The sequence below is a fragment of the Nomascus leucogenys genome, chromosome 6 (genome assembly GCF_006542625.1).
Source record: "Nomascus leucogenys isolate Asia chromosome 6, Asia_NLE_v1, whole genome shotgun sequence".
Lineage (NCBI taxonomy): Eukaryota > Metazoa > Chordata > Mammalia > Primates > Hylobatidae > Nomascus > Nomascus leucogenys.
In genome coordinates this window covers 109,020,232-109,044,048 of record NC_044386.1, presented here as the reverse complement: position 1 = coordinate 109,044,048, position 23,817 = coordinate 109,020,232, and the positions used below count along the sequence as shown (strand labels likewise).

Sequence of the window (23,817 nt, the reverse complement as noted above, 5' to 3'; positions counted from 1 at the left end):
CTCTATAAATTCAGTCCAAAAATGCTTGCTCGAGTCCATTAAAATGTATATATAAGAAAATTTACTTCTAGGGTGGCAATGATTAACTTAATATACATCCAGCTATTAAAAATGGCGATGCTAAGGATATATTTACTGCCATAGAAATTTACTGCCCAAAACAGTGACAAAAGACTATATGTTATGATACTACTTTTAAAAATGTTTATATGCATAAAGAAGTATAAAAACCAACAAACCAGAATGTTTTGAGTGGCAAAATTAAAGACTTTTCTTCATATTTTGTCTTCCAAATTATTACAAAAGAATGTGATTTTCTTTCTTTTTTTTTTTTGAGATGGAGTCTTGCTCTGTCACCCAGGCTGGGGTGCAGTGGCGTGATCTCAGCTCACTGCAACCTCCGCCTCCTGGGTTCAAGCAATTCTCCTGCCTCAGCCTCCTGAGTTGCTAGGATTATAGGCATGCACCACCACACCCGGCTAATTTTTGTATTTTTAGTAGAGACAGGGTTTCACCATAATGGATAGGCTGGTCTCAAACTCCTGACCTATGATCCACCCACTTCGACCTTCCAAAGTGCTGGGATTACAGGCATGAGCCACCATGCCCGGCCTCTAAGAACGTGATTTTCTTTACAATCAGAGAGAAGTATTATTTTCATTTATTTATATTTAAGTTTTTTTAATTTTCCTTATTTTTTCTCATGTATGTATCACATGCAGTCTAGAGAGCTTGAATCCCTGCCTCTTGAGGTGAATCGGCCTATTTCTGTCTCTATAAATTTGCCTTTTCTGGACATTTCAAATCAACAGAATTATACAATATGTGGTCTCATGTCTGGCTTTTTTACTTAGCTAATGTTTTTGAGGTTGATCCATGACATGACATGTTTTGGTAGTTTGTTCCTTTCATTACTGAGTAGAAGTCCATTGATGGATATAGCATATTTTGTCAGCAGAGAGCCTTTTAAACTTGGATTCCAACTTCCTGTGGTCTAAATGAAACCCTCAGAACACAGGACTTACAGGCGAAGCTGCTGTATATGTCAACATAACTACTTATCAGAACCAGCTTTGTCATCAGGAGCCTGAACTGCTGCAGGAATTTTCATCATTTTGCAACTTAACTTTTTTTTTTTTTTTTTTTTGAGATGGAGTTTCGCTCTTTTTGCCCAGGCTGGAGTGCAATGGCGTGATCTCGGCTCACCGCAACCTCTGCCTCCCGGGTTCAAGTGATTCTCTTGCCTCAGCCTCCCGAGTAGCTGGGATTACAGGCATGCACCACCATGCCTGGCTAATTTTGTATTTTTTAAGTAGAGACAGGGTTTCTCCACTTTGGCCAGGCTGGTCTCGAACTCCCGACCTCATGTGATCCACCCGTCTTGGCCTCCCAAAGTGTTGGGATTACAGGCATGAGCCACCCTGTGTCTGGCCTGCAACTTATTTTTTACAAGCAAATTTTGTGCTACTACATGTCAGGACTTTTGAAGCATCTGATACATCCATTTAATAAGTATGAGCATGTGGCTAAATGGACAAGAAAGTGAAACCATCCATGCTACATTGCATATTTTTTCCTCCCCTAGACTGGACCAGGGAATCTCTCAACTTTCTTGAGTATCCTGTCTCCATTTACAAAGCTGAACAGTATTAAAGATCCTGCTGCCTTTGTTAGGCAGAGTTGGAGGGGAGGCCCAACAGCAATGGTGGAGAGGAAAAAGAGAGTGGAGCTTGTGGAACAGGAAGCCCCCCCCACCCAACACCAGGGTCCGTGCAGGACTCCCAGCTGTTGAGGATGTTGTGGATGGGGAAGTGCTGATGGTGTCACCAGGCAAGCCTAGCACCTCCAATGGGCCCAGAAGGTCTTGACTTTGGACCCTTACCCCTGTTTCACAAGTGTTTAAAAGCTGTTTTTGCTTTTGTTATTTTCTCGAATACTCATTACTTAGTAGGTAGTTATTAATCTTTCTTTGGGAGAGGGACAGGGCTTTAAAACTGAAGAACATAATTTTCATTAAAATATCAAAAATAGAAAAAAGTTACTTTAGAAACAATTTGCTATATAAACCAAATGGCAGCTGTTGAGAATCTCAATAAAATGTTAAATGCATTTGCTGCTTTTAGAAGAAATAAAGAAAAAAAATTAGATGAAATAAAGAAAAAAACGCATTTGCTGTCAGTGGTACCCTTTTACCTAAGGTTGGCAATGTGTCATCATACTGTGGTGGGGGGTATGTGTGGTGTATATGTGTGAAACTTTTCATCTCAGGATAGATCATAGTCTTAATTGCAGTTTTCCTTCCAAATAGGGTTACAAAGTAGTAAAACATGGACTTGGAAGTGACAGACCTGAGTGAATCAGCACAGCTTAAAAAAAATCCAATAAAACTAACTTTTAATAATCCTTAGATTGGTTTTTGAAACAATAGATATAATTATTTACTCTAAGCATCTGGTTATGATTTTGAAACAATAATACATACTGTCTCCACCTTTTTTTTCTTTTTCTTTCTTTTTTTTTTTTTTTTATGGAAACAGGTTTCATCCAGAAAACCCTACTGACTTTTTTTTTTTTTTTTCGGACATGGTCTCACTCTGTTGCCCAGGCTGGAGTGGAGTGGTGGATCTCAGCTCACTGCAGCCTCAACCTCCCAGCTCAGCCTCCCCAGGAGCTGCAACCACAGGCACCACTGTGCCCTGCTAATTTATTATATTTTTTGTACAGATGGGGCTTTTCCATGTTGCCCAGGCTGGTCTCAAACTTCTAGGCTCAAGCGCTTCACCCACTTCATCCTCCCAAAGTGATGTGACTACAGGCATAAGTCACTGTGCCCAGCCTGCAGTGACTTTTTAAAACATAAGTTGAAGCATCTCTTCTTAACTCCTTTAATTGGAGGTATCTCTTCTCTCATTCTCCTCATCTTTAGTGTTCCCCCCAGAGTTCACTGCTGACTGGATGTACAACATATATTTCAAAGTCAAGGCTGGGTGCTGTGGCTCACGCCTATAATCACAGCAATTTGGGAGTCAGGGCAGGCAGATCGCTCGAGTCCAGGAGTTCTAGACCAGCCTGGGCAACATGGCGAAACCCTGTTTGTATTAAAAATACAAAAAATTGGGCGTTTCCGGGAGCGCCGCGTGGAGTTGGTGTCGGCCGCTTTTGGCATGGCGGCCTTTTCCGGCCTGGCTGGGCCAATCCTGTCGCTGAACCCACAAGAAGATGCGGGTTTCAGAAGGAGGTGGCACAGGTTCTGCGCATAACCCGGCGAAAAAAACAAGAACAACTTACTCCTGGAGTGGCCTATGTGTGCCACCTACCTAACCTACTGAACGAAACCCAGATCCTTTCATATTCCTCCCAGTGTGGCACTGTTAGAAGCTTCAGACTATCCAGAAAGAAAAGGACTGGAAATAGCAAAGGCTATGCATGTGTGGAGTGTGAGTCTGAGGATGTTGCCAAGATAGTTGCTGAAACAATGAACAACTACCTGTTTGGTGAAAGACTCTCGGAGTGTCATTTTATGCCACCTGAAAAAGTACAGAAAGAACTCTTTGAAGACTGGGATAGTCCGTTTAAGCAGCCATCATATCCATCAGTGAAACGGTATAATCAGAATCGGCACTTACACAAAAGCTGCGGGTGGAGGGGAGATTTAAAAAGAAAGATTACTCAGGAAGAAATTAGCTTAAAAAGGAATTGATTATGATTTTCCTTCTTTGATTTCACAGAAAACAGAAAGTATTTCAAAAACGAATAATCGGACATCTACAAAACGCCAGGTTTGCCGGGTGCGGTGGCTCACGCCTGCAATCCCAGCACTTTGGGAGGCCGATGTGGGTGGATCACCTGAGGTCAGGAGTTCGAGACCAGCCTGGCCAACATGCTGAAACCCTGTCTCTACTAAAAAATACAAAAATTAGCCGGGCATGGTGACGGGCACCTGTAATCCCAGCTACTCGGGAGGCTGAGGCAGGAGAATCGCTTGAACATGGGAGGCAGAAGTTTCAGTGAGCCGAGATCACGCCATTGCACTCCAGCCTGGGCAACAAGATCGAAAGTCTATCTGAAAACAAACAAACAAACAAAAAAAACAAAAGGCCAGGTTTTATGTAAGAAGAAGCAAAAGGTTTTAGGCACTCTTGACACTCCTGAGAAGACTGTGGATAGCCAGGGCCCCACACCGGTTTGTACCTCAACATTTTTGGAGAGACGAAAATCTGAAGTGGCTGAAATGAACGATGATGATGAAGATAACAAAATAGTTTTCAAACAGCCCATATCCTGTGTAAAAGAAGAAATACAAGAGACTCAAACACCTACACATTCACAGAAAAAAAAAGATGAAGAAAAAGCAATCAGTGATTTTCAATGTATTATATATAATATTTCTTCTGAAAAACATAATATTTTTATGAGAAAAAATACAAAAAATTAGCTAGGCGTGGTGGCTCATGCCTGTAGTCCCAGCTACTCAGGAGGCTGAAGTGGGAGGATCACCTGAGCCCAGGAAGTTGAGGCTGCCGTGAGCCATGATCATGCCACTGCACTCCAGCCAAGTCAAGTCATTACATTTATCTTAACCTATTCTAGGCTGGCTTAAGAGGGATTTGTATTAAGAATACAATAGGCAATCTCATAGACATCTAAGTACAGAACTCAATATATGACCACACCATGGAAGGACTATGCTGGGAGGTGATTTTTCTCTCCTGCATGCCTTCACTCTGGACTTCTGCTCCATGCTTGTGCTTTGCTTTGCAGATGGACATTCGGCACGTGCTCCAGGCTCCTCCAGCCTCTGAGGCTTTGGCTTGCCCTGGCAGTACCCCTGGTTCCAGTGTTACTGGACTTTTCCATACAGATGCTCCTCTGCAAAAAATCTATCGAACACTCTCTGTGTCATTTCCAATTGGCAGGATAGAGAATCTGATCCGCCTAGCAGTGGGGGTGGGAGTTCCCTAGTTGTCCCTGGATTTGTAGTGCTGCCCTTTCCAGAGACTCTAGGAGGGGCCAGATATCCAAAAAGAGGGTGTGGGTGGGGAATCAGGAGTACAGTCTACTTCAACAAGAAAGTATAAAGTAAAGGCGGTGGCTCATGCCTGTAATCCCAGCACTTTAGGAGGCCGAGGCAACCGGATTACTTAAATTCAGGAATTTGAGACCAGACTGGGCAACATGGCAAAACCCCATCTCTACTAAGAATACAAAAAATTAGCTGGGCATGGTGGCACATGCCTGTAGTCCCAGCTACTTAGGAGGTTGAGGTGAGAGGCTTGCTTGAGCCCAGGAAGTTGAGGCTGCAGTGAGTCGAGATCACCACGCCACTGCACTCCAGCCTGGGTGACAGAGTGAGACCCTGTCTCAAAAAAAAAAAAAAAAAAAAAATGTTTAAAGTAGAAGCATCTCTATGCATGACTGAAGTCATGCTTTCCATATATTTTTTTCCAACTTGCCTTTTTCCTCTCTAAAATACTGTACCTTAAGCTTTTCCCTGTTATCAAGTACTCATAAGCATTATTTGAATGGTTGTATCAGAATCCATTATCTGGACTCACTGTCATTTATCCATCTGCAGTTGCTGGAGATACTGCCCTTTCTGCCACACTCAGTCACCCTTCTGACCTTGCTCTGTGTCCAGTTATCTACTAATACACATACTGGTCATTTAGGACTTATAGTTAAGAATAAATAGTTATCATAGTTCCTAACACTTCAAAAAGAATGTATCTTCCTAAAAATAGAATGGCTTGGTGGTTATGATAATTTTAAAGCAAAATAGACAAATCGATATTGAAGTTAATGTTTTGCTTTCTTCTTGTATCTATTTTTCACTTCTCTGTGATTTTGATGGGTAAAGTTTCATTTGGAAGGATTTTTATTTCAAAATAGAAATATCATATGCCATGAGAATGGGAACTCTGAAAGGTTCAACTTTCTAGTCATTAGTTTCCTAAGATTGTCACAAAAGCTACTGATAGTCAATCATGATTGGCCTGTAGGGAAAGTGAGTTAACATTATGTACAACTTAAGCACTTTACTTTCTATCAGCTATGGAAAAATAAGTGGTGTGTTTGGAAAAGTATTGGGGTAGGAGTTAGGAAGCTTGACTGTTAGTCCAACCCTGCTTCTTCAGCTGAGCACACCTAGGCAATAACTCAGCAGCTATTTCTTAAATACCTAATGAGTTTCAGACTTTGCTGTTGGTCTGGGAATATAGACATAGATATTGCATTCATGATTCTCCAAGGCTCCCCTCCTCACCCCGGCTCACAGTGAGCTTTCTTATGCATTGTGTAAATTTCTCTCCTAAGAGGCCCAACTCTCTCTCCAACCTGCTTCCTAGGGCAGTTGTGAGGATCAAATGAGAGAGGATATGGATGAAAGCAAATTGTAAATGATTTTAAAATGCAATAAAAATATGACCCATGGAAAAATATTTAAAGATCCTTAGAATTTTAAACAGCACATTAGCCTGAGTTCTCTATGATTTTTATTTTAAATAGATATGAAAATTTTACAATGGACCACAGATATGGTTGAAAATCTTGGCTTGATTATTCTCTGAGAAAATGATACAGTGGTTTGTGTGATGAATTTTCTAAAATTGCCAGCCAAAAAAAAAAAAACAAAACCTTTTTTGAGTTGAGTCAAAGGAACGATGACTGTGTAATGGAGAAATGTTTTGTGTTCAGTAACAGCTTGCCTTTGATTCCACCTGCAGCATATCAGGAGTGATGAGATCTGTGTGCAGGTGACTGACCTTTACCTGGCAGAAAATAATAATGGGGCCACCAGAGGCCAGCCGAACACTCAGAACTCAAGGAGCCTCCTGGAGTCAACGTATCAGCAGAAAGCCGGGCAGCTAATGTCAAATGAGAAATGCTTTAACGTGAGAGTTGCTCATATAGTCAAAGACCTTGCTGGTGACAATGTAAGTTGTTAAAATTCTCTGAACCAGAAGTTAAAGCCAGCGTACTTTGACCCCGTGATTCTACTCCTGAATTTTTTTTTTTTTTTTTTGAGGCAGAGTCCCACTCTGTCACCCAGGCTGGAATGCAGTGGCATGGTCTTGGCTCACTGCAACCTCTGCCTCCCGGGTTCAAGCAATTCTCCTGCCTCAGCCTCCCGAGTAGCTGGGATTACAGGTGCCTGCCACCATGCCTGGCACATTTTTTGTATTTTTAGTAGAGACAGGGTTTCACCGTGTTAGCCAGGATGGTGTCAATCTCCTGACCTCGTGATCTGCCCACCTCGGCCTCCCAAAGTGCTGGGATTACAGGCATGAGCCACCATGCCCAGCCCTCCTGGAACTTTATTTAGAGTTCCTAATGAGTTCATCAGAGAAACACAAAGTGGAAGTAACTATCTTCCTGGACAATCTACTTTGTTTCTTTTTTGGCCTTGAAAAGAAACAAACAAACAAAAAGAAAACTAGTTATATATGATTTTTACAGTTGCGTATTCTTTTTCTCTGAACATTTTTCATAGTATGCTTTGTAAATATTATTGTTAGAAAAATGTTGGTACATGAAATCCATGGTCATGGTCATTACAGAAAAGAAAACGTAAGCCGGGCGCGGTGGCTCACGCCTGTAATCCCAGCACTTTGGGAGGCCGAGGCGGGCGGATCACAAGGTCAGGAGATCGAGACCATCCTGGCTAACACAGTGAAACCCCGTCTCTACTATAAATACAAAAAATTAGCCGGGCGAGATGGCGAGCGCCTGTAGTCCCAGCTACTCGGGGGGCCGAGGCAGAAGAATGGCGTGAACCCGGGGGGCGGAGCCTGCAGTGAGCCGAGATCGCGCCACTGCACTCCAGCCTGGGCGACAGCGAGACTCTGTCTCAAAAAAAAAAAAAAAAAAAAAAAAAGAAAAAGAAAACGTAGGCCTGGCACACATGTAATCCCAGCACTCTGGGAGGCCAAGGTGGGCGGATCACTTGAGAACACCTTGGGCAACATGGCAAAACCCCATCTTTGCAAAAAATACAAGAATGCAAAAATTAGCCAGGTATGGTGGCTTGCGCCTGTAGTCCCAGCTACTCAGGAGACTGAGGTCAGAGGATGGCTTAAGCCTGGGAGGTCGAGGCTGCAGTGAGCCCTGATCGCATCACTGCACTCCAGCCTGGGTGACAGAGCAAAACCCTATCTCAAAAAAAAAAAAAAGAAAAAAATGCAGATAACCAAAAAACATCACCTTAAAATTCTTTCCTGAAATTACCATTGATGACATTTCTAGACTTTTCTATGCTTGAGTACATATTTTGAAAGAGTTTATACTGGACAAATGGTCTTTAACTTTTTTTTGTTTTGACACAGGGTCAGGCTCTGTTGCCCAGGCTGGAGTGCAGTGACGCGGTCTTAGCTCACCACAACCTCTGACTCCTGGGTTCAGGTGATCATTGTGCCTCAGCCACCCTCGTAGCTGGAATTAAAGGCATGTGCCACCATACCAGCTAATTTTTGTATTTTTAGTAGAGATGAGTGTCAGATCCCAGGGTCCAGGTCCTGCCCATGCTGAAGTCTGAGGGGAGTGGGTGGGTAAGCAGAAAGAATATTCCGGGGGACTGTAGGCAGGTGAAAGAGTTTTATTCAGCAGCAGCTCTCATTAACAGCTTTCTTACACTAGCTCTCTTATTAGCAGCTTACTCTTAACACTGTTAGCCCTGTCTTGGCTGCTTGAGCCAGCTGCCCCCACACACAGCTGCGCAGCCGACTTTCCCTTGCCTTCAGGTTAAGCAGCTTAACTCTTTCTCTCTGGGCACGAGCAAGCCCAGCTGTGTCCTGGCTCCCTCCAGTCGGTCTGCAAGATGGACAACTTTGGCTCTCTCTTTCTCTGGGTGCCAGCACGTCCGCCATGTCAACCCATGTGTGGCTAGCCATGTGTACTACAATGACTTTCCTAAAAAAAAGAACTGGCTGGGCATGGTGGCTCATGCCTGTAATCCCAGCAATTTGGGAGGCCAATGCGGGTGGATCATGAGGTCAGGAGTTCAAAACCAGCCTGGCCAACATGGTGAAACCCCATCTCTACTAAAAATACAAAATTAGCCAGGTGTGGTGGCACATGCCTGTAGTCCTAGCTACTTGGGAGGCTGAGGCAGAATAATTGCTTGAACTTGGGAGGCGGAGGTTGCAGTGAGCCAAGACCGTGCCATTGTACTCCAGCCTGGGCAACAGAGTTAGACTGTGTCTCAAAGAAACAAAAAAAAGAGCTCTGCAGTTTCAATTATACTCATTTAACCCTTTAAAAAATGTATTATAATTAGATATGTACCAAGGTTTAGTGTACCCTTGAAAAATACTGGCTTGAGATTTTGGCCCAAATCTGTCCCTATCTGCCAGAACTCCTAAATATAGATCTGATAATGTTGTTTCTCTCTTTTATTAATGACCAAAGCCAGCAGTTATTGAGAAATAAGTGGCAGTAATTGTACTAAGCATTTTACACGCATTCTCTCACTGAAACCCCACAACAATCCTGTGATTATCACTCCTATTTTACAGATGAGGAAATTGAGGCTGGGTGAACTCAGCCCTATGGCTAGTGTCAGTGCCTGAATCCAAACCTGGAGAGTCTGTCTCCAAAGCCTGAGCTTAACCTTGAAGCAATCTGCTTCCTTCACGGGCACCAGGTATGGAATAAATTCCTAACTCCTTGGGAAGGCATTCAAGGCTTTTCCCAGTCTGGTCCCAGCTATTTTTTGAAACTCACCTCTGCCCTTCCTCCCACCACTGTGCAGTCCACACCACTCAGTTCCCAATACACAGTGTCCCTCTACTCTTCAATACCTTCGTTCATGCTCTTCCCTCAGGTCCTGTCTCTTGTTCCACATGCCCTATCGAACTTTTTTTTTTCTTTTGAGGCAGGGTCTTGCTCTGTCACTCCGGTTGGAGTGTAGTAGCACAGTCATGGCTCATTGCAGCCTCAACCCCCTGGCCTCAAGTGATCCTCCCACCTCAGCCTCCCGAGCAGCTGGGACCACAGGCAAGGGCCACCACGCTGGGCTAATTTTTTTTTTTTTTTTTTTTTGAGATGGAGTCTCGCTGTCACCCAGGCTGGAGTGCAGTGGCGCGATCTCTGCTCACTGAAAGCTCCACCTCCCGGGTTCGTGCCATTCCCCTGCCTCAGCCTCCTGAGTAGCTGGGACCACAGGCGCCCGCTACCATGCCTGGCTAATTTTTTGTATTTTTAGTAGAGACAGGGTTCCACCGTGTTAGCCAGGATGGTCTCCATCTCCTGACCTCGTGATCTGCCTGCCTCGGCCTCCCAAAGTGCTGGGATTACAGTTGTGAGTCACCGTGCCTGGCCTAATTTTTTTTTTAAGAGACGGGGTCTCACTATGCTGCCCAGGCTGGCCTCAAACTTCTGGCTTCAAGCCATCCTCTTACCTTGGCCTCCCAAAGTGCTGGGATGACAGGCATGAGCCACTACGCCTGGCCACCTGTCAGACTTTCTATACAGCATCTTCAAGGCTCTGTTCAAATGTCACCTCCTGGCAGGGTGCAGTGGCTCACGCCTGTCATACCAGCACTTTGGGAGGCCAAGGTGGGCAGATCACTTGAGGTGAGGAGTCCAAGACCAGGCTGGCCAACATGGTGAAGCCCCATCTCTACTAAAAATACAAAAAAATTAGCTGGGCGTGGTGGCAGATGCCTGTAATCTCAGCTACTTGGGAGGCTGAGACAGGATAATCGCTTGAACCCAGGAGGCAGAGGTTGCAGTGAGCTGCGATCATGCTACTGCACTCCAGCCTGGGTGACAGAGCAAGACTCTGTCTCAAAAAAAAAAAAAAAGTATCTATTCTTTGACCCACCAATTCTAATTCTGGGAATTCTAAGGAAATGATAAAATTATATGTCAATAAACAAGACAAAAAAGATTCGCTAAAAGAGGTTTATCACAACACTGGTGAAAATTTAGAAATGACCTAAATGTCCCACAACAAAAGAATAATTATATAGCTCACTGCAGCCTTGAACTCCTGTGCTCAAGGGATCCTCCTGCCTTAGCCTCCTAAGTAGCTGGGACTACAGGCAACTGCTATTTTTATAGGTAAAAAATGGTCAGATATATGGTTCAATCTAATATTTGACTTCATACAACAAAATAGTATTGTATTCCATAAAACAAAATATGAGGTGGTTACTTTAAGTGATGTAAAGATATTTATTGTCAAAATATATTCATAATACATGTAAGAAAGAATGTATACCTGAGTGTACAGTATAATCCCAATATTATTTTCATTATTATTTTTATTTTTTGAGACAGCGTCTCTGTCACCCAGGCTGGAGTGCAGTGGTGTGGTCTCGGCTCACTGAAACCTCTGCCTCTCCGGTTCAGGTGATTCGCCTGCCTCAGCCTCCCAGGTGGCTGGGATTACAGGCCTGTGCAACCACACCTGGCTAATTCTATTTTTTTTTTCAAGTTTAGAATTCCTGGCTTATTGGGAAAACTTCATAATGAAAACTTCAATTGCCCTTTTCCACAACTTACAAAATAATAATGTGATATTTAAAATGGATTGTTTTTCATTATGTAAGTAGAAATGGTAAAAAATAGTAATAACCCATTTGATGCATCATATACATGCTATTCAGGGAAACTCAAATCCCTGAATTCTCCTTTGGCATGTTTTACATCAGACATTTTAAATCTGTTTACCAAGAAAGACCAGGATTTTAACTATATGTAGGTTTCTACTTACAGTTGCAATCTATCAGAAGCCTGTCTATATGATTAGAGCCCAGATAAACCTGAAGTTTAGAAAAGCAAGCCATTTTTCTCCTTAGGCTGTTTTAGTGGCACTTTTGTGACAGGAATGGCTCTCCTAATCCTTTAGTACACAACTTAACCACATCTATCAGTCATGATAAATTAGACTGATATATCTAATCTATCAGTCCATCTTTCAGTCCAGTTACTCTGGTTCTGAACCTATAAACACAAAACACTACAGATTTATTAATACAGCATTTTCCAACACCCTAACCCTATACAGAACTTTAAAAGATAAAATTTCATCTAAATATTTCACACCTAAGAAAGCCTTACTAACCACGGCAACAGGTTTGGACCACAAAACAATACTTTCTTAGATGATATATAGAGTCAACATGAAGCTTAGCAAAAATGAATTATTCAAGGCTGGGCACGGTGGCTCACGCCTGTAATCCCAGCACTTTGGGAGGCTGAGGTGGGCGGATCGTGATGTCAGGAGATCGAGACCATCCTGGCTAACACAGTAAAACCCTGTCTCTACTAAAAATACAAAAAATTAGCCGGGCGTGGTGGCAGACGCCTGTAGTCCCAGCTACTCGGGAGGCTGAGGCGGGAGGATAGCATGAACCCGAGAGGCAGAGCTTGCAGTGAGCCGAGATCACGCCACCACACTCCAGCCTGGGAGACAAAGTGAGACTCAGTCTCAAAAAAAAAAAAAAAAAAAAAAAAAAAAAAAAAAAAAAAAAAATTATTCAGGATATTAATGAGAAATTCTCACAAACAATAAGCATTTAGGAAACTGTTTTGCTTCCTTAAATAGTTTGAAGGCTTGAAAAAAAGCTTTATTTTGGTATTTCTTTTAGAATGTTTGGTCATTGACAATTTTTGTTTGTTTTGAGACAGAGTCTTGCTCTGTTGCCCAGGCTGGAGTGCAATGGCACAATCTCGGTTCACTGGAACCTCCACCTCTCTGGTTCAAGCGATTCTCCTGCCTCAGCCTCCCCAGTAGCTGGGACTACAGGCATGTGCCACCATGCCTGGCTAATTTTTGTATTTTCAGTAGAGATGGGGTTTCACCATGTTTGCCAGGCTGGTCTTGAACTCGTGACCTCAGGTGATTGGCCTGCCTCCTCCTCCCAAAAGTGCTGAGATTACAAGCGTGAGCCACCACACCGGGCCAGTCACTGACAATTTTTACCATTACCTTCCTCTTCTACTTAGCCCTTAACAGACCCAGTCCATTCTATTTGGAAATAACAAGAACTTGATCCGATTATTAAATCTTGGAAACCATCTCATTTTTACCTTACAAAGTGTTAAGTTTCATGTTCATATTCTCTTACAAATGTAGCATAAATGTTATGGGTAGATACAAGGAAATATTGGTATAGTATAGGTAATTAGTGAAAAGACACAACTTCACAAAACATAATAAAAGATGAACATGAAACTATAACACTACTTTAAAAATATTTTCTCCCAAATTATTTTAGCATTTTTGACTAGTTTGAGAATATGAACACTGCCAAAAAATAGGTTCAAAGTAGCCTAGAGAAACAGTTTCTTCTTTTTTTTTAATTTTTATTTTTTATTTTATTATTATTATACTTTAAGTTTTAGGGTACATGTGCACAATGTGCAGGTTTGTTACATACGTATCCATGTGCCATGTTGGTGTGCTGCACCCATTAACTCGTCATTTAGCATTAGGTATATCTCCTAATGCTGTCCCTCCCCCCTCCCCCCACCCCACAACAGTCCCCGGAGTGTGATGTTCCCCTTCCTGTGTCCATGTGTTCTCATTGTTCAATTCCCCCCTATGAGTGAGAACATGTGGTGTTTGGTTTTTTGTACTTCTCTAAAATATTTATAGTTTTACATTCAAGTTTATCATCCCATTCGAGTTATTTTTCTATAAGATGTGAGATTTAGGTCAAGGATTATTTTTTGGCCTTTCGGTGTCCAGTTGTTTCCACTTGCTGAAAAGGCTAGCTTTCCTCCATTGAATTGCTTTTGCACCTTTGTCAAAAATCACTTGGTCCTATTTATGTGGATCTATTTCTGGATTTTCTGTTCTATTCTATTAATATTTGGGTCTGTCCCTCTGCCAGCACCACACAGTCTTGATTACAGAAGCTGTATAATAAATTTTGCAATCCGGTAGAATGTTTTTTTCCACTTTATTTATTTATTTTTTGGTTGGCAGTGGCGATTTTCTCCCACACTCATTCCCAAGTTAGGCGGATGTGTAGAAGTACCTGGGCTTGGTATTGCCCAGGAGGTCATCTTTCTAGCTGGGGAGGCAGCAGCAGAAGGAAGCATAGCCAATGAAGATAATCGTGGCTGCCCACCCAAAGCCGTAGGCCCAGTTATAGATGTAAGTGACAGCGGGGGTTGGCATGAAGGTTGAAGGTTGAGTGTACTTCACGGGGTAAATTACCAGGGAGATGATCTGGAACACAGCAGCCAAGGCAAGGAGACTTCCAATCACTCTTAGGAAGACAAGTATCTGGGGTATACACAGGACGAAGAACAAGGAGAGGATGAAACAGATCACCAGGATGCTGAAGCCCCGGAAGAGCATGGCAGCCGCTGCTCTACCCCACGCGTACTCCCTGAGGCTCTGGCAGCCGTCCTCTTAGGACGCGCTGCCGCCGCCGCCCTCGTGACAACATCTCCACCACAGCGAGGACGTCTGGACGTGGTCGCTCGACTGCAGCCAGCCGCGGCCGGCCACGGCGATGATGTCGAAGGCGATGGCGCTGAGTAGGAGCAGGGTCAGGATCCAGCGGCAGCGCTCGCAGGCCAGGCCGCAGCGGATCGTGTCGACCAGCGGTGTGGGGTCGAGCGGAGCCGAGCAGAGCGGGGCGGAGGAGCGCGCGGGCCCGGGCGGTGGCTGGGAGTCGCTAATTCTCGTATTTTTAGTAGAGACGGGGTTTCAACATGTTGGCCAGGCTAGTCTCGAAATCCTGGCCTCAAGTGATCCACCCGCCTCGGCCTCCCAAACTGCTGGGACTACAGGCGTGAGCCACCGCGCCCAGCACAGTACTATTCTTTCGTGCTTGTCTTAAAGTTGTGCATATGCTTAGGAAAATGTTGGTAGGATAGTAACTCTTCAGTGGTGGGATTGGCGATGACTTTTGTCTTTTTCTTTAATGAGTATATATTACTTGTGTGAGAGATGAAGTAAACCAGGAAGGGTAGCCATGGTATTTGAGATAGAGCACTGGAGGTGTTTGAGCTGGAGTCTGTCACCCACGGTGAAGTGCAGTGGCACAATCTTGGCTCACTGCAACCTCTGCCTCCCGGGTTCAAGCAATTGTCCTGCCTCAGGCCTTCCCAGTAGCTGGGATTACAGGCATCTGCCACCACACCCAGATAATTTTTGTATTTTTAGTAGAGATGGGGTTTTGCCATGTTGGCCAGGCTGGTCTCAAACTCCTGACCTCAGGTGATCCACCTGCCTCACGTGGTGGCTCACGGTGTAATCTCAGCATTTGGGGAGGCCGAAGCAGGCAGATCACCTGAACACAGGAGTTTGAGACCAGCGTGGCCAAGATAGTGAAATCCCATCTCTACTAAAAATAAAAAATTAGCTGGGTGTGGTGGTGCATGCCTGTAGTCACAGCTACTTGGGAGGCTGAGGAATAAGAATCGCTTGAACCTGGGAGGCACAGGTTGCAGAGAGCCAAGATTGAGCCACTGTACTCCAGTGTGGATGACAAGAGCGAGACCCTGTCTCAAAATAAATAAAAATAAAGGCCAGGCATGGTGGCTCACACCTGTAATCCTAGCACTTTAGGAGGCCGAGGCAGGCAGATCACTTGAGGTCAGGAGTTTGAGACCAGCCTGGCCAACATGGTGAAACCCCATCTCTACTAAAAACACAAAAAGTAGCTGGGCATGGTGGCAAACACCTGTAATCCCAGCTACTCGGGAGGCTGAAGCAGGAGAATCAGTTGAACCTGGGGAGGAGGTTGCAGTAAGCTGAGATTGTGCCACTGTACTCCAGCCTGGGCGACAGAGCGAGAGTCTGTCTCAAAAATAAATTAAAAAACAAAGTTTTAAGAACAGCCTTTAGGTTTCTATAGCCCATTGTGAAAAGGGTATGGCATGATCAGATGATTTGCATGAGTCAGAAATGCAAATCTAAACAATCAAACAGCATGTAACACATCTTTAACAATTAAAAATAAATACCATAACAAAACCATAAAAATATTGATAAGCTTCTACTATGAACTACATGATAGTGACAGGGCAGTGAGAGCAAAGGTCCTATCTGCCCACTGTTGTATTACCTGCATCTGGATCGTAGAATTTTGCTTGGCACGTGATAGGGCTTTGTCATTTATACTGAGAACAGATGCTCAAGTTATCAGTAATAATTGATAAAAGCAACAGTAACCAGTCTTTTAATTGCTGTAATTAGACATTTGAAATAGCACTAAGATTCTACAGAATGGCAATGACTGAGTTGGAATGTAGGTGTTTTCATTAATGTCCTACATATATTTAAATTCTGAGTAGCCATTTTTACTGGTAAATTGTGAAAGCAGGACATGGTTCTCTCAGATTCACAGGTAAACCATCCCACCAGAGCACTAATGAGCAGACTGCTACATTTTACTTTATTTTGCCTGTAAGGAAAACCAATTGACTAAGCTGTCCCCGAATTTCTGGTTATAGATGTATTTCTAAAACAATCAGTAAATTAACAAAATTATGGCAGACAGTGCCATATTCCTGGAATTCCAGAAGCCCTGGATTAATGATGAGACCAGAGTTAAGTCCCAGCACTGCCACTTATTGGCAGCCATCTTAAAGTCTATTTCCTTACTTGTAAAAGGGACCTCTTAATCTGGGATTGCCTACATCATGGCACCATTGTAGAAATCTGGTTAAGTAAACTGTATAATGAGACATAATTGAAGATTAATTTTATTTAGAGATGGGGGTCTCACTGTTACCCCAGGCTGGACGGTGCACATAGCTCACTGCAGCCTCAACCTCTGAGGCTCAAGCGATTCTCCCACCTCGGCCTCCCAAGTAACTGGGACTGTAGGCACATTCTGCCATGCTCAGCTCTTAATATAAACTTTAAAAGGTGGCTAGAGATTATAAGGGCCCTAAAGCCTTTGCCTGCTTTGTATTTTCTGCCAACCCCTCATTTCCCAATCTCTGCCAGAACCCCAGCAACTAAGAAAAAGGCGTCCAGTTTTTGGCTGTCAGAATCCATCACTAAGCAGGATGCTCTGCACAGAGCCCTTTGCTGGGAAATTCCTCTGGTTCCATCTCTCTCCCAATGTTTACTTATCAGGGATCCTTCCTTTCTGCCTTTGTCCTTCCCTCACTCTCCAAGGTTCACAGGTAAACCATCCCACCCCAGAGAGCACCAAAAAAGCAGACTGCTACATTTTACTTTATTTTGTTGTAAGGAAAACCAATGGACTAAGTTGTCCCCCAAAATGTTAGCGTTCACTGATCAAGAAGGAAATGAGGTCAGAAGCCGAACTTTTCACTTCCTCTCAAACATAAATTGCAAGTATCACAGAAAATTGTAACAACACATGCAACATGGGCTGGTTTTCAACATACAGAGAACCCAAGCAAGAAGAGTGAGTACTGAAGGTCTAACAGAGGTCAGACTGGGAGCACTACTACAGGAAGCTTGAATCTATCCATGCAGCTCTTTCCTCCCACAGTCCAGGCTCAACACTTCTTCCTATTCCAAGGTGGTTTATCCATAAGCAGAAATCCAGGCTGTTCCATATATATTAATACTTGCCCAGCTGTGTTTCACGAGGCATCTCCACAAGCCAAGCACCGACTCAAATTCTGTACAGGAAGTTCCCGTTGCTGTCAAAGAACTCTCGGCCTCTCTGCACTACTTTGCTGCTGAAGTTACCTGGCTCCTCTGCCTTCAACTCCTCCAGCTTCTGCTCACTTGGCAACGCACAACTGCCAGTTCTTCTGGTGCTCTCAGAATCACTGGAGTACTTCTGCAGCTCTCTTGGATGACCTAGGGGTGCAGCAACAGGTACAAAGCTCTCCTCCAGGTCCTGGATTTCTTTATTTCTTCCCTGCCATCTCCTTGGTGTATTTGTCCTGTGAGTGTCTGACTCTATCACTTTCAAAGCTGTGCTGTGATTCGGGTCTTTGGATGAGGCTTCATGCCCTGGCATGAGCAAAGGGCCTGATACAGAGTGGCCTGCAGGGAGCAACTTTGAGGTATTTCCAGAGCCCCGGAGCTGCTGGAGCGAGTGGGCAAGTCCAGCTTTCTTAAGGACTTTTTGATCCTGCTTCAGCTTCCGCTCCAATGTGGGTACAAACTTGCTTTTTAAAACTCTTCGGATCACATCAGTGCTGACATCAAAGCCTTCAGCCAACCTGGGAACTGACCAGGACTCTGGAAATTCCTCACGTAAATACCTACGGGAAGAAGGAGCAGGTTTGCAAGCTGTGAAGAAGTCTCCTATCAGAACATCTAACTCGCAATACCTATGATAAAGAAGAGGGGTTGAGGCCTGGCATGGTGGCTCACACCTGTAATCCCAGAACTTTGAGAGGCCGAGATAGGCGGATCGCTTGAGCCCAGGAGTTCGAGACCAGCCTGGCCAACATGGTGAAACCCAATCTCTACTAAAAATACAAAAACTAGCTGGGCGTGGTGGCTCATGCCTGTAATCCCAGCTACTTGGGAGGCTGAGGCACAAGAATCGCTTGAACCTGGGAGGTGAAGATTGCAGTGAGCCGAGATTGCACCAGCCTGGGCAACAGAGTGAGATTCTCTCAAAAAAACAAAGAGAGCTTGAAAAACCGCAAATGTAGTCCCTATCTTGTGCTAGCTAAATGGCTGTGTTCCATTCCTGTGTGTCAACAGCAACACCTGACCACTGTCAGTCAGGTCACTTCATTTCACATCAACTCAGCTCCTCTCACTGACATCTAATACCACATTAGATCCTGGGGATGCAGGAGGACTGACCTTCCCTTTACATAGTTTGGAAGTGGGGACAGACACAATGAATGACATTACGGTAAAGTATGTTATAGCACAGGATGCAAAGACAGCACCCCAGGAGGGAGACCCAGATATAGGGAATAAGAACACTTACAGCCAGGCCCAGGAATTGCTTCATGAAGTCCAAGCTAGAGTTGGTCTGAAAGGATGAAAGGAGTAATGAGCTGGCAGAAGGGAGGAGAGAAGGAGAGATGAAAGGTATTGATGATGAAGTGAATAGCTCGTGAAATGCAAAGCGGCACATCACCTTTGTTGGGAACTGACAGTGAGGATAAGAGATAGATCACACTTAGGGGTCTGCAGTTTATCCCAAGGCAACAGCAAGTCAAGGAAAAATTTTAAGCAGTGGAATGCCACAGATACATTTTCATTTTGAAGATCAACCTACAGCCTGGCACAATGGCTCACTCCCAGCACTTTGAGAGGCTGAGGCAGGAGGATTGCTTGAGCCCAGGAGTTTGAGACCAGCCTGGGAAACAGTGAGATCCCATCTCTATTAAAAAAAGAAAAAAAGGAGTTCAACCTAGTGGTAGTTTTTCAGTGACAAAAGTATAGGCAGAAAGATTGGTCAAGAGGCTTTTACAGTAATCCAGACAGCCTCAAGTGAGACAGTCAATGGAGCATAGGAGGAAAGTGGCTGAGAAATATTTTAGGAAAGTCAAATAGTACAACTTGGTACTAAGGGACTACATATTGGGGGAAGAACCATCAAGGCCAAGATTCAGGATTTTAGCTTGGGTAATTAGTAGGTTATAGGAAAAACAGGAACAGAATGAAGTTGTCAGGGAACAACGATGAATTCTATTTTGTACGTGCTGAGTTTGAGGAAACTGTGATATCCAAAACAGAGATGTCTGGTACACAGTTGAATATATGCCTTTAGAGTTCAGGAAAAAAAATATGAACTGGAGATGACAGATTTGGAAGTCATAAACCAATAGCAGGGGTGACTGAGTGGCTAGCATCAGGCAGGGAAATATGCAGAGTGAGCTAAAATGACAAGGACACAACTCTAAGAAATAACAATATTTAAGATATAGGAGGTAGAAGAGGAGCCCAGGAAGGAAACTGAGAAAAGCAGCCCTAGAAACAAAGAAAAAAAAAAAATCAGAAGGGCATGATACCCTGGAGTCAAGGGAGAAGAGAATTTTAAGAAAGCAGTTCACGGCACATGTACACCTATGTAACAAACCTGCACATTCTGCACATGTACCCCAGAACTTAAATTTTACTTTAAGTAAAATAAAAATAAAAAAAGGCTGGGTATGGTGGCTCACGCCCACCTGTAATCCCAGCACTTTGGGAGGCCGAGGCAGGCAGATCACTTGAGGTCAGGAGTTCAAGACCAGCCTGGCCAACATGCTGAAACCCAACCTCTACTAAAAATACAAAAAAAAAAAAAAAAAAAAAAAAAAAACTAGCCCAGTGTAGTGGTGTGCACCTGTAATTCCATCTACTCGCAAGGCTGAGGCACGAGAATCACTTGAACCCAGGAGGCAGAGGTTGCAGTGAGCCAAGATCGTGCCACTGCACTCCAGCCTGGCAACAGAGTGAGACTCCGACTCAAAAAAAAAATAATAAAATAAATAAAAAGAGAGAATCAGTGTCAATAAATAAATAATAAATAAATAAATGGGGGGGTGGGGGGAAAGAAAGCAGTTTCAGCGGGGTGCAATAGCTCACACCTGTAATCCTAACACTTTGGGAGGCCAAGGCAGGCAGATCGCTTGAGCTCAGGAATTGGAAACCAGGTTGAGCAACATGCCAAAATCCTGTCTTCATTTAAAAAAAAAAAATTTTTTTTTTTAATTTAAAAGGCAGTTTTTACAAGGGCAAATGCTGCTGAATTATTAAGGAAGCTAAAGACTAAAAAGTGTCATTTGAGCCTAGCACTGACGAAGTCACTGATGGATTTAAGGAGGGCAGTTTTATTGCAGTGACACAAACAAACAAACAAAGGGTAGGCACCCTGGGAACCAGCTGGGAACAAAAGAATGAGAGAGAGCTTTAGGTTGAGGACAGAGGTCCCTGAGTAATCTTACGCAGGGAAGGAGAAATACGACCTAAAGTATACAGAGAATTGGTCCCAGACAAGTGAAGGGCTCCCATTTCCTCTGAGATGGGAGTAGAGTATAAGTTTGAGAGTAGTGGGCAAAGAGGTAGACCAGGAAGCTGAAAGTTCTTACTTAATGGACTGTTTTTTTTTCTCTGAAAAGGACATTTATTGACGACAAAAAAGGGAGATAAGCAGGAAGGTAGAAGGTTCGAAAAAGCTACTGCTGAAGACAGGAGATAGAGGCCAGCATGGTGGCTCATGCCTGTAATCCCAGCACTTTGGGAGGCCGAGGTGGGTGGATCACCTGAGGTCAGGAGTTTGAGACCAGCCTGGCCAACATGGTGAAACTCTGTCTCTACTAAAAATACAACAATTAGCCAGGTGTAGTGGTGCACACCTGTAATCCCAGATACTCGGGAGGCTGAGGCCCAAGAATCTCTTGAACCCGGAGGCAGAGGCTGCAGTGAGCTGAGATTTCACCACTGCACTCTGGCCTGGGCGACAGAGTGAGGCTGCCTCAAACAAAAAACAAACAAGCAAACAAAAAAAGAGGACATAGACCTGACTGAGGACCCAGAAGGTGCTACAGGCTCACAAAATCTTGACCAGCTCTACAGAACCCCCTTTATTTTAAATTTCAATTCCAGAGTAGTTCTGATGGAAATGAAAAATAATACATAATCCATGTAGGGCTACTTGGCAATATTTATCAAAATGCAAATGCATGTCTTTTGACCTGGCAACCTTACTTCTGGGAATGTATATAACAAATATTCCTGGCAGGTATGTAGAATGATACACATACATAGTTATTCACTGGGGCACTATTAGTGAGCAACAGAAATGGAAACAACCCAACTAAATGCCCACAATAAAAGACAGGTTAAATAATGCATTCTGGCCAGGCGTGGTGGCTCACGCCTCTAATCCCAGCACTTTGGGAGGCCGAGATGGGAAGATCAGTTGAGGCCAGAAGTTTGAGACCAGCGTGGTCATCACAGTGAGACCCCCATCTCTGTCAAATAAATAAATAGGAGAAAAAATTGTTTAAATAAAAATTAAAAACCACTGTCATATACTGCCTCAAAAAAATACAATAACACCATCTATAAAAAAGAATTGAGGGCCAGGCACAGTGGCTCACTCAGGGCACGGAGCCTGGTTTTTGGTAGAGAAAAACTATCAAAAATAGTACGGCTGCACACACTGGCTCATGCCTGTAATCCCAACACTTTAGGAGGCTGAGGTGGGATGATCACTTGAGCCCAGGAATTGGAGACTAGCATGGGCAACATGATGAGGCTGTCTCTACAAAAAATAAACAAAATTAACCAGGCATGGTGGCATGAACCTGTAGTCCCAGCTACTTGGGAGGCCGAAGTGGGAGGATGGCTTCGGCCCAGGAGGTAGAGGCTGCAGTGACCTGTGATCACATCATTGTACTCCAGCCTTGGCGACAGAGACCCCCATTTACCAAAAAAAAAAAAAAAAAAAAAAAGTATCCACAGAAGTGTGGGTGGGACAAATAATTCTCAATGTGTATACCATGTTATACTGTTAGGATGTTGAGCCATATGTGATACTTTACCTACTCAAAACAAAAAAACTTAAAATCTCTTTTAAGCTTTCCTAAATTATAGATCCTCTCTTCAGAAAAATGCACCTAACTATGGAAGCACCAGCATCCCTATACCTTAGGTTGGGAACGTCATGATCTACATTGTGACAAACGTTGTGATGTCTGCAATTTACTATTTAAAAATTTCAGCAAAAATGAACCAACCACGTCATAACGTTAAAAACCATTAAAACCAGGCGGGGCGCAGTGAGTGGCTCATGCCTGTAATCCCAGCACTCTGAGGGGCCGAGGCGGGCGAATCACTTGAGGTCTGGAGTTCCAGGGGATGGCGAAACCCCGTCTCTTTAAAAAACAAAACAAAACACTATTAAATCTAGATAATGAAAGATTTAGGGAAGTTCGTTATATTACTCTACTTTTCTGATAATAAATTTCAATGACAAAAAGTAAACGAAAATATAAAAGCAGTATCAAAAAAGCCAAACCCGTGTTCTGGGCTCCAGTATCCTTCACTTCTCGTCACAGCAGATACAAACAACGTATCCTGAGTCTTACCGGATCTGCTCCATGGCTTCCCACGTCAGGGTCCTGGGCGGGGCACCAGGCGCCTCCATTTGCCTCCGAGTTTTCTGGAATTGGATTGCTTTTTTCTGTCGTTTCAGGGTGCTGGGGGGAAAGAACCAATGGCAGAAGCCATGCGTGGAAGCCGAATCAATGTTTGAAGAGTCTCAGGCTAAATCATGGAGCGCCCAGCCCTCTTCTCTTTGATCGCAAGGGCAACCGGGCCATGTTGCCGGCTTAGAGCTGCTCTGTACACCCAGAAAGCTAACACCTAGAACAATAACTGCCTGTAAGCATGCCGAACTCTCTAAACTGACGATGAAATACGTCACTAAAGAAGGGACCAGTGGTCCCAGGGGAGCTGAACACCTGACGCTGCGCCCCTAACAACGGGTAAGAAGAAACAACTGCCGCTGCGCAAGCAGCGGCAGGACACCCGGCGCCAAGGGGGCGCGGCCTGGGGCGCCGGGGCGCGAGGCCCTGCTTCAAGCTGAGGGCCCGGGGAGAAGCCGATACCTCTCCACCTCCTGCAGCTCCCGTTCCTCCGGCTCCCAGTCGGAATCGGGGTCCGGCTCCCGGCCAATAGGGCCTGGGCCCGCCACCCCCCGGGTCGCGAACCCACAGCGAGCGACGGCAGCGCAAACGCGCCCGCCCAGCAAGACACTCAGCGTAACCGCCATGTCGACGCAAACCAGCCTTCTGCAGTCGGCTAGAAAACAGCAGCGGAAGTAGCCGGGTAAGACCGGAAGTGGAAGGGGCGGGCCGGAAGCTGGCTAGTAGCAAGTATTTCCCGCTTCACTTGGTGGGGGTAAGATCTGGGCCCACGCTGCTCAGTGGCCCACCGTTTCTGGCTGTAGCTGTGGAGAGGGC

The 23,817-nt window shown here is 44.3% G+C and overlaps 1 protein-coding gene and 2 pseudogenes across 1 annotated transcript; 1 reads left to right on the top strand and 2 right to left on the bottom strand.

The window, feature by feature from the left end:
- The first annotated feature begins 3,041 nt into the window (after positions 1-3,041).
- LOC100590977 lies at positions 3,042-4,962 on the top strand (annotated as a pseudogene).
- An 8,931-nt stretch (positions 4,963-13,893) lies between these two features.
- Positions 13,894-14,653, bottom strand: LOC105739884 (annotated as a pseudogene).
- A 2,483-nt stretch (positions 14,654-17,136) lies between these two features.
- On the bottom strand, positions 17,137-23,690 carry NGRN (neugrin, neurite outgrowth associated). Its single transcript, XM_012507318.2, has 3 exons — positions 23,464-23,690; positions 22,942-23,052; positions 17,137-18,159 (listed from the first exon to the last, which is right to left on the bottom strand). Exons 1-3 carry the CDS (start codon positions 23,625-23,627, stop codon positions 17,559-17,561), a joined length of 876 nt encoding a protein of 291 aa, XP_012362772.2. The 5' UTR covers positions 23,628-23,690; the 3' UTR covers positions 17,137-17,558.
- Positions 23,691-23,817: the final 127 nt, after the last annotated feature.

Coding starts and splice junctions, on each gene's coding strand:
- NGRN (XM_012507318.2), bottom strand. CDS start 23,627: ATGGCGGTTACGCTGAGTGTCTTGCTGGGCGGGCGCGTTTGCGCTGCC. Junction 23,053..23,463: donor GAGCTGCAGGAGGTGGAGAG/GTATCGGCTTCT, acceptor CTTTCCCCCCAG/CACCCTGAAACGACAGAAAA. Junction 18,160..22,941: donor GAAGCCATGGAGCAGATCCG/GTAAGACTCAGG, acceptor TTCTTCCCGTAG/GTATTTACGTGAGGAATTTC.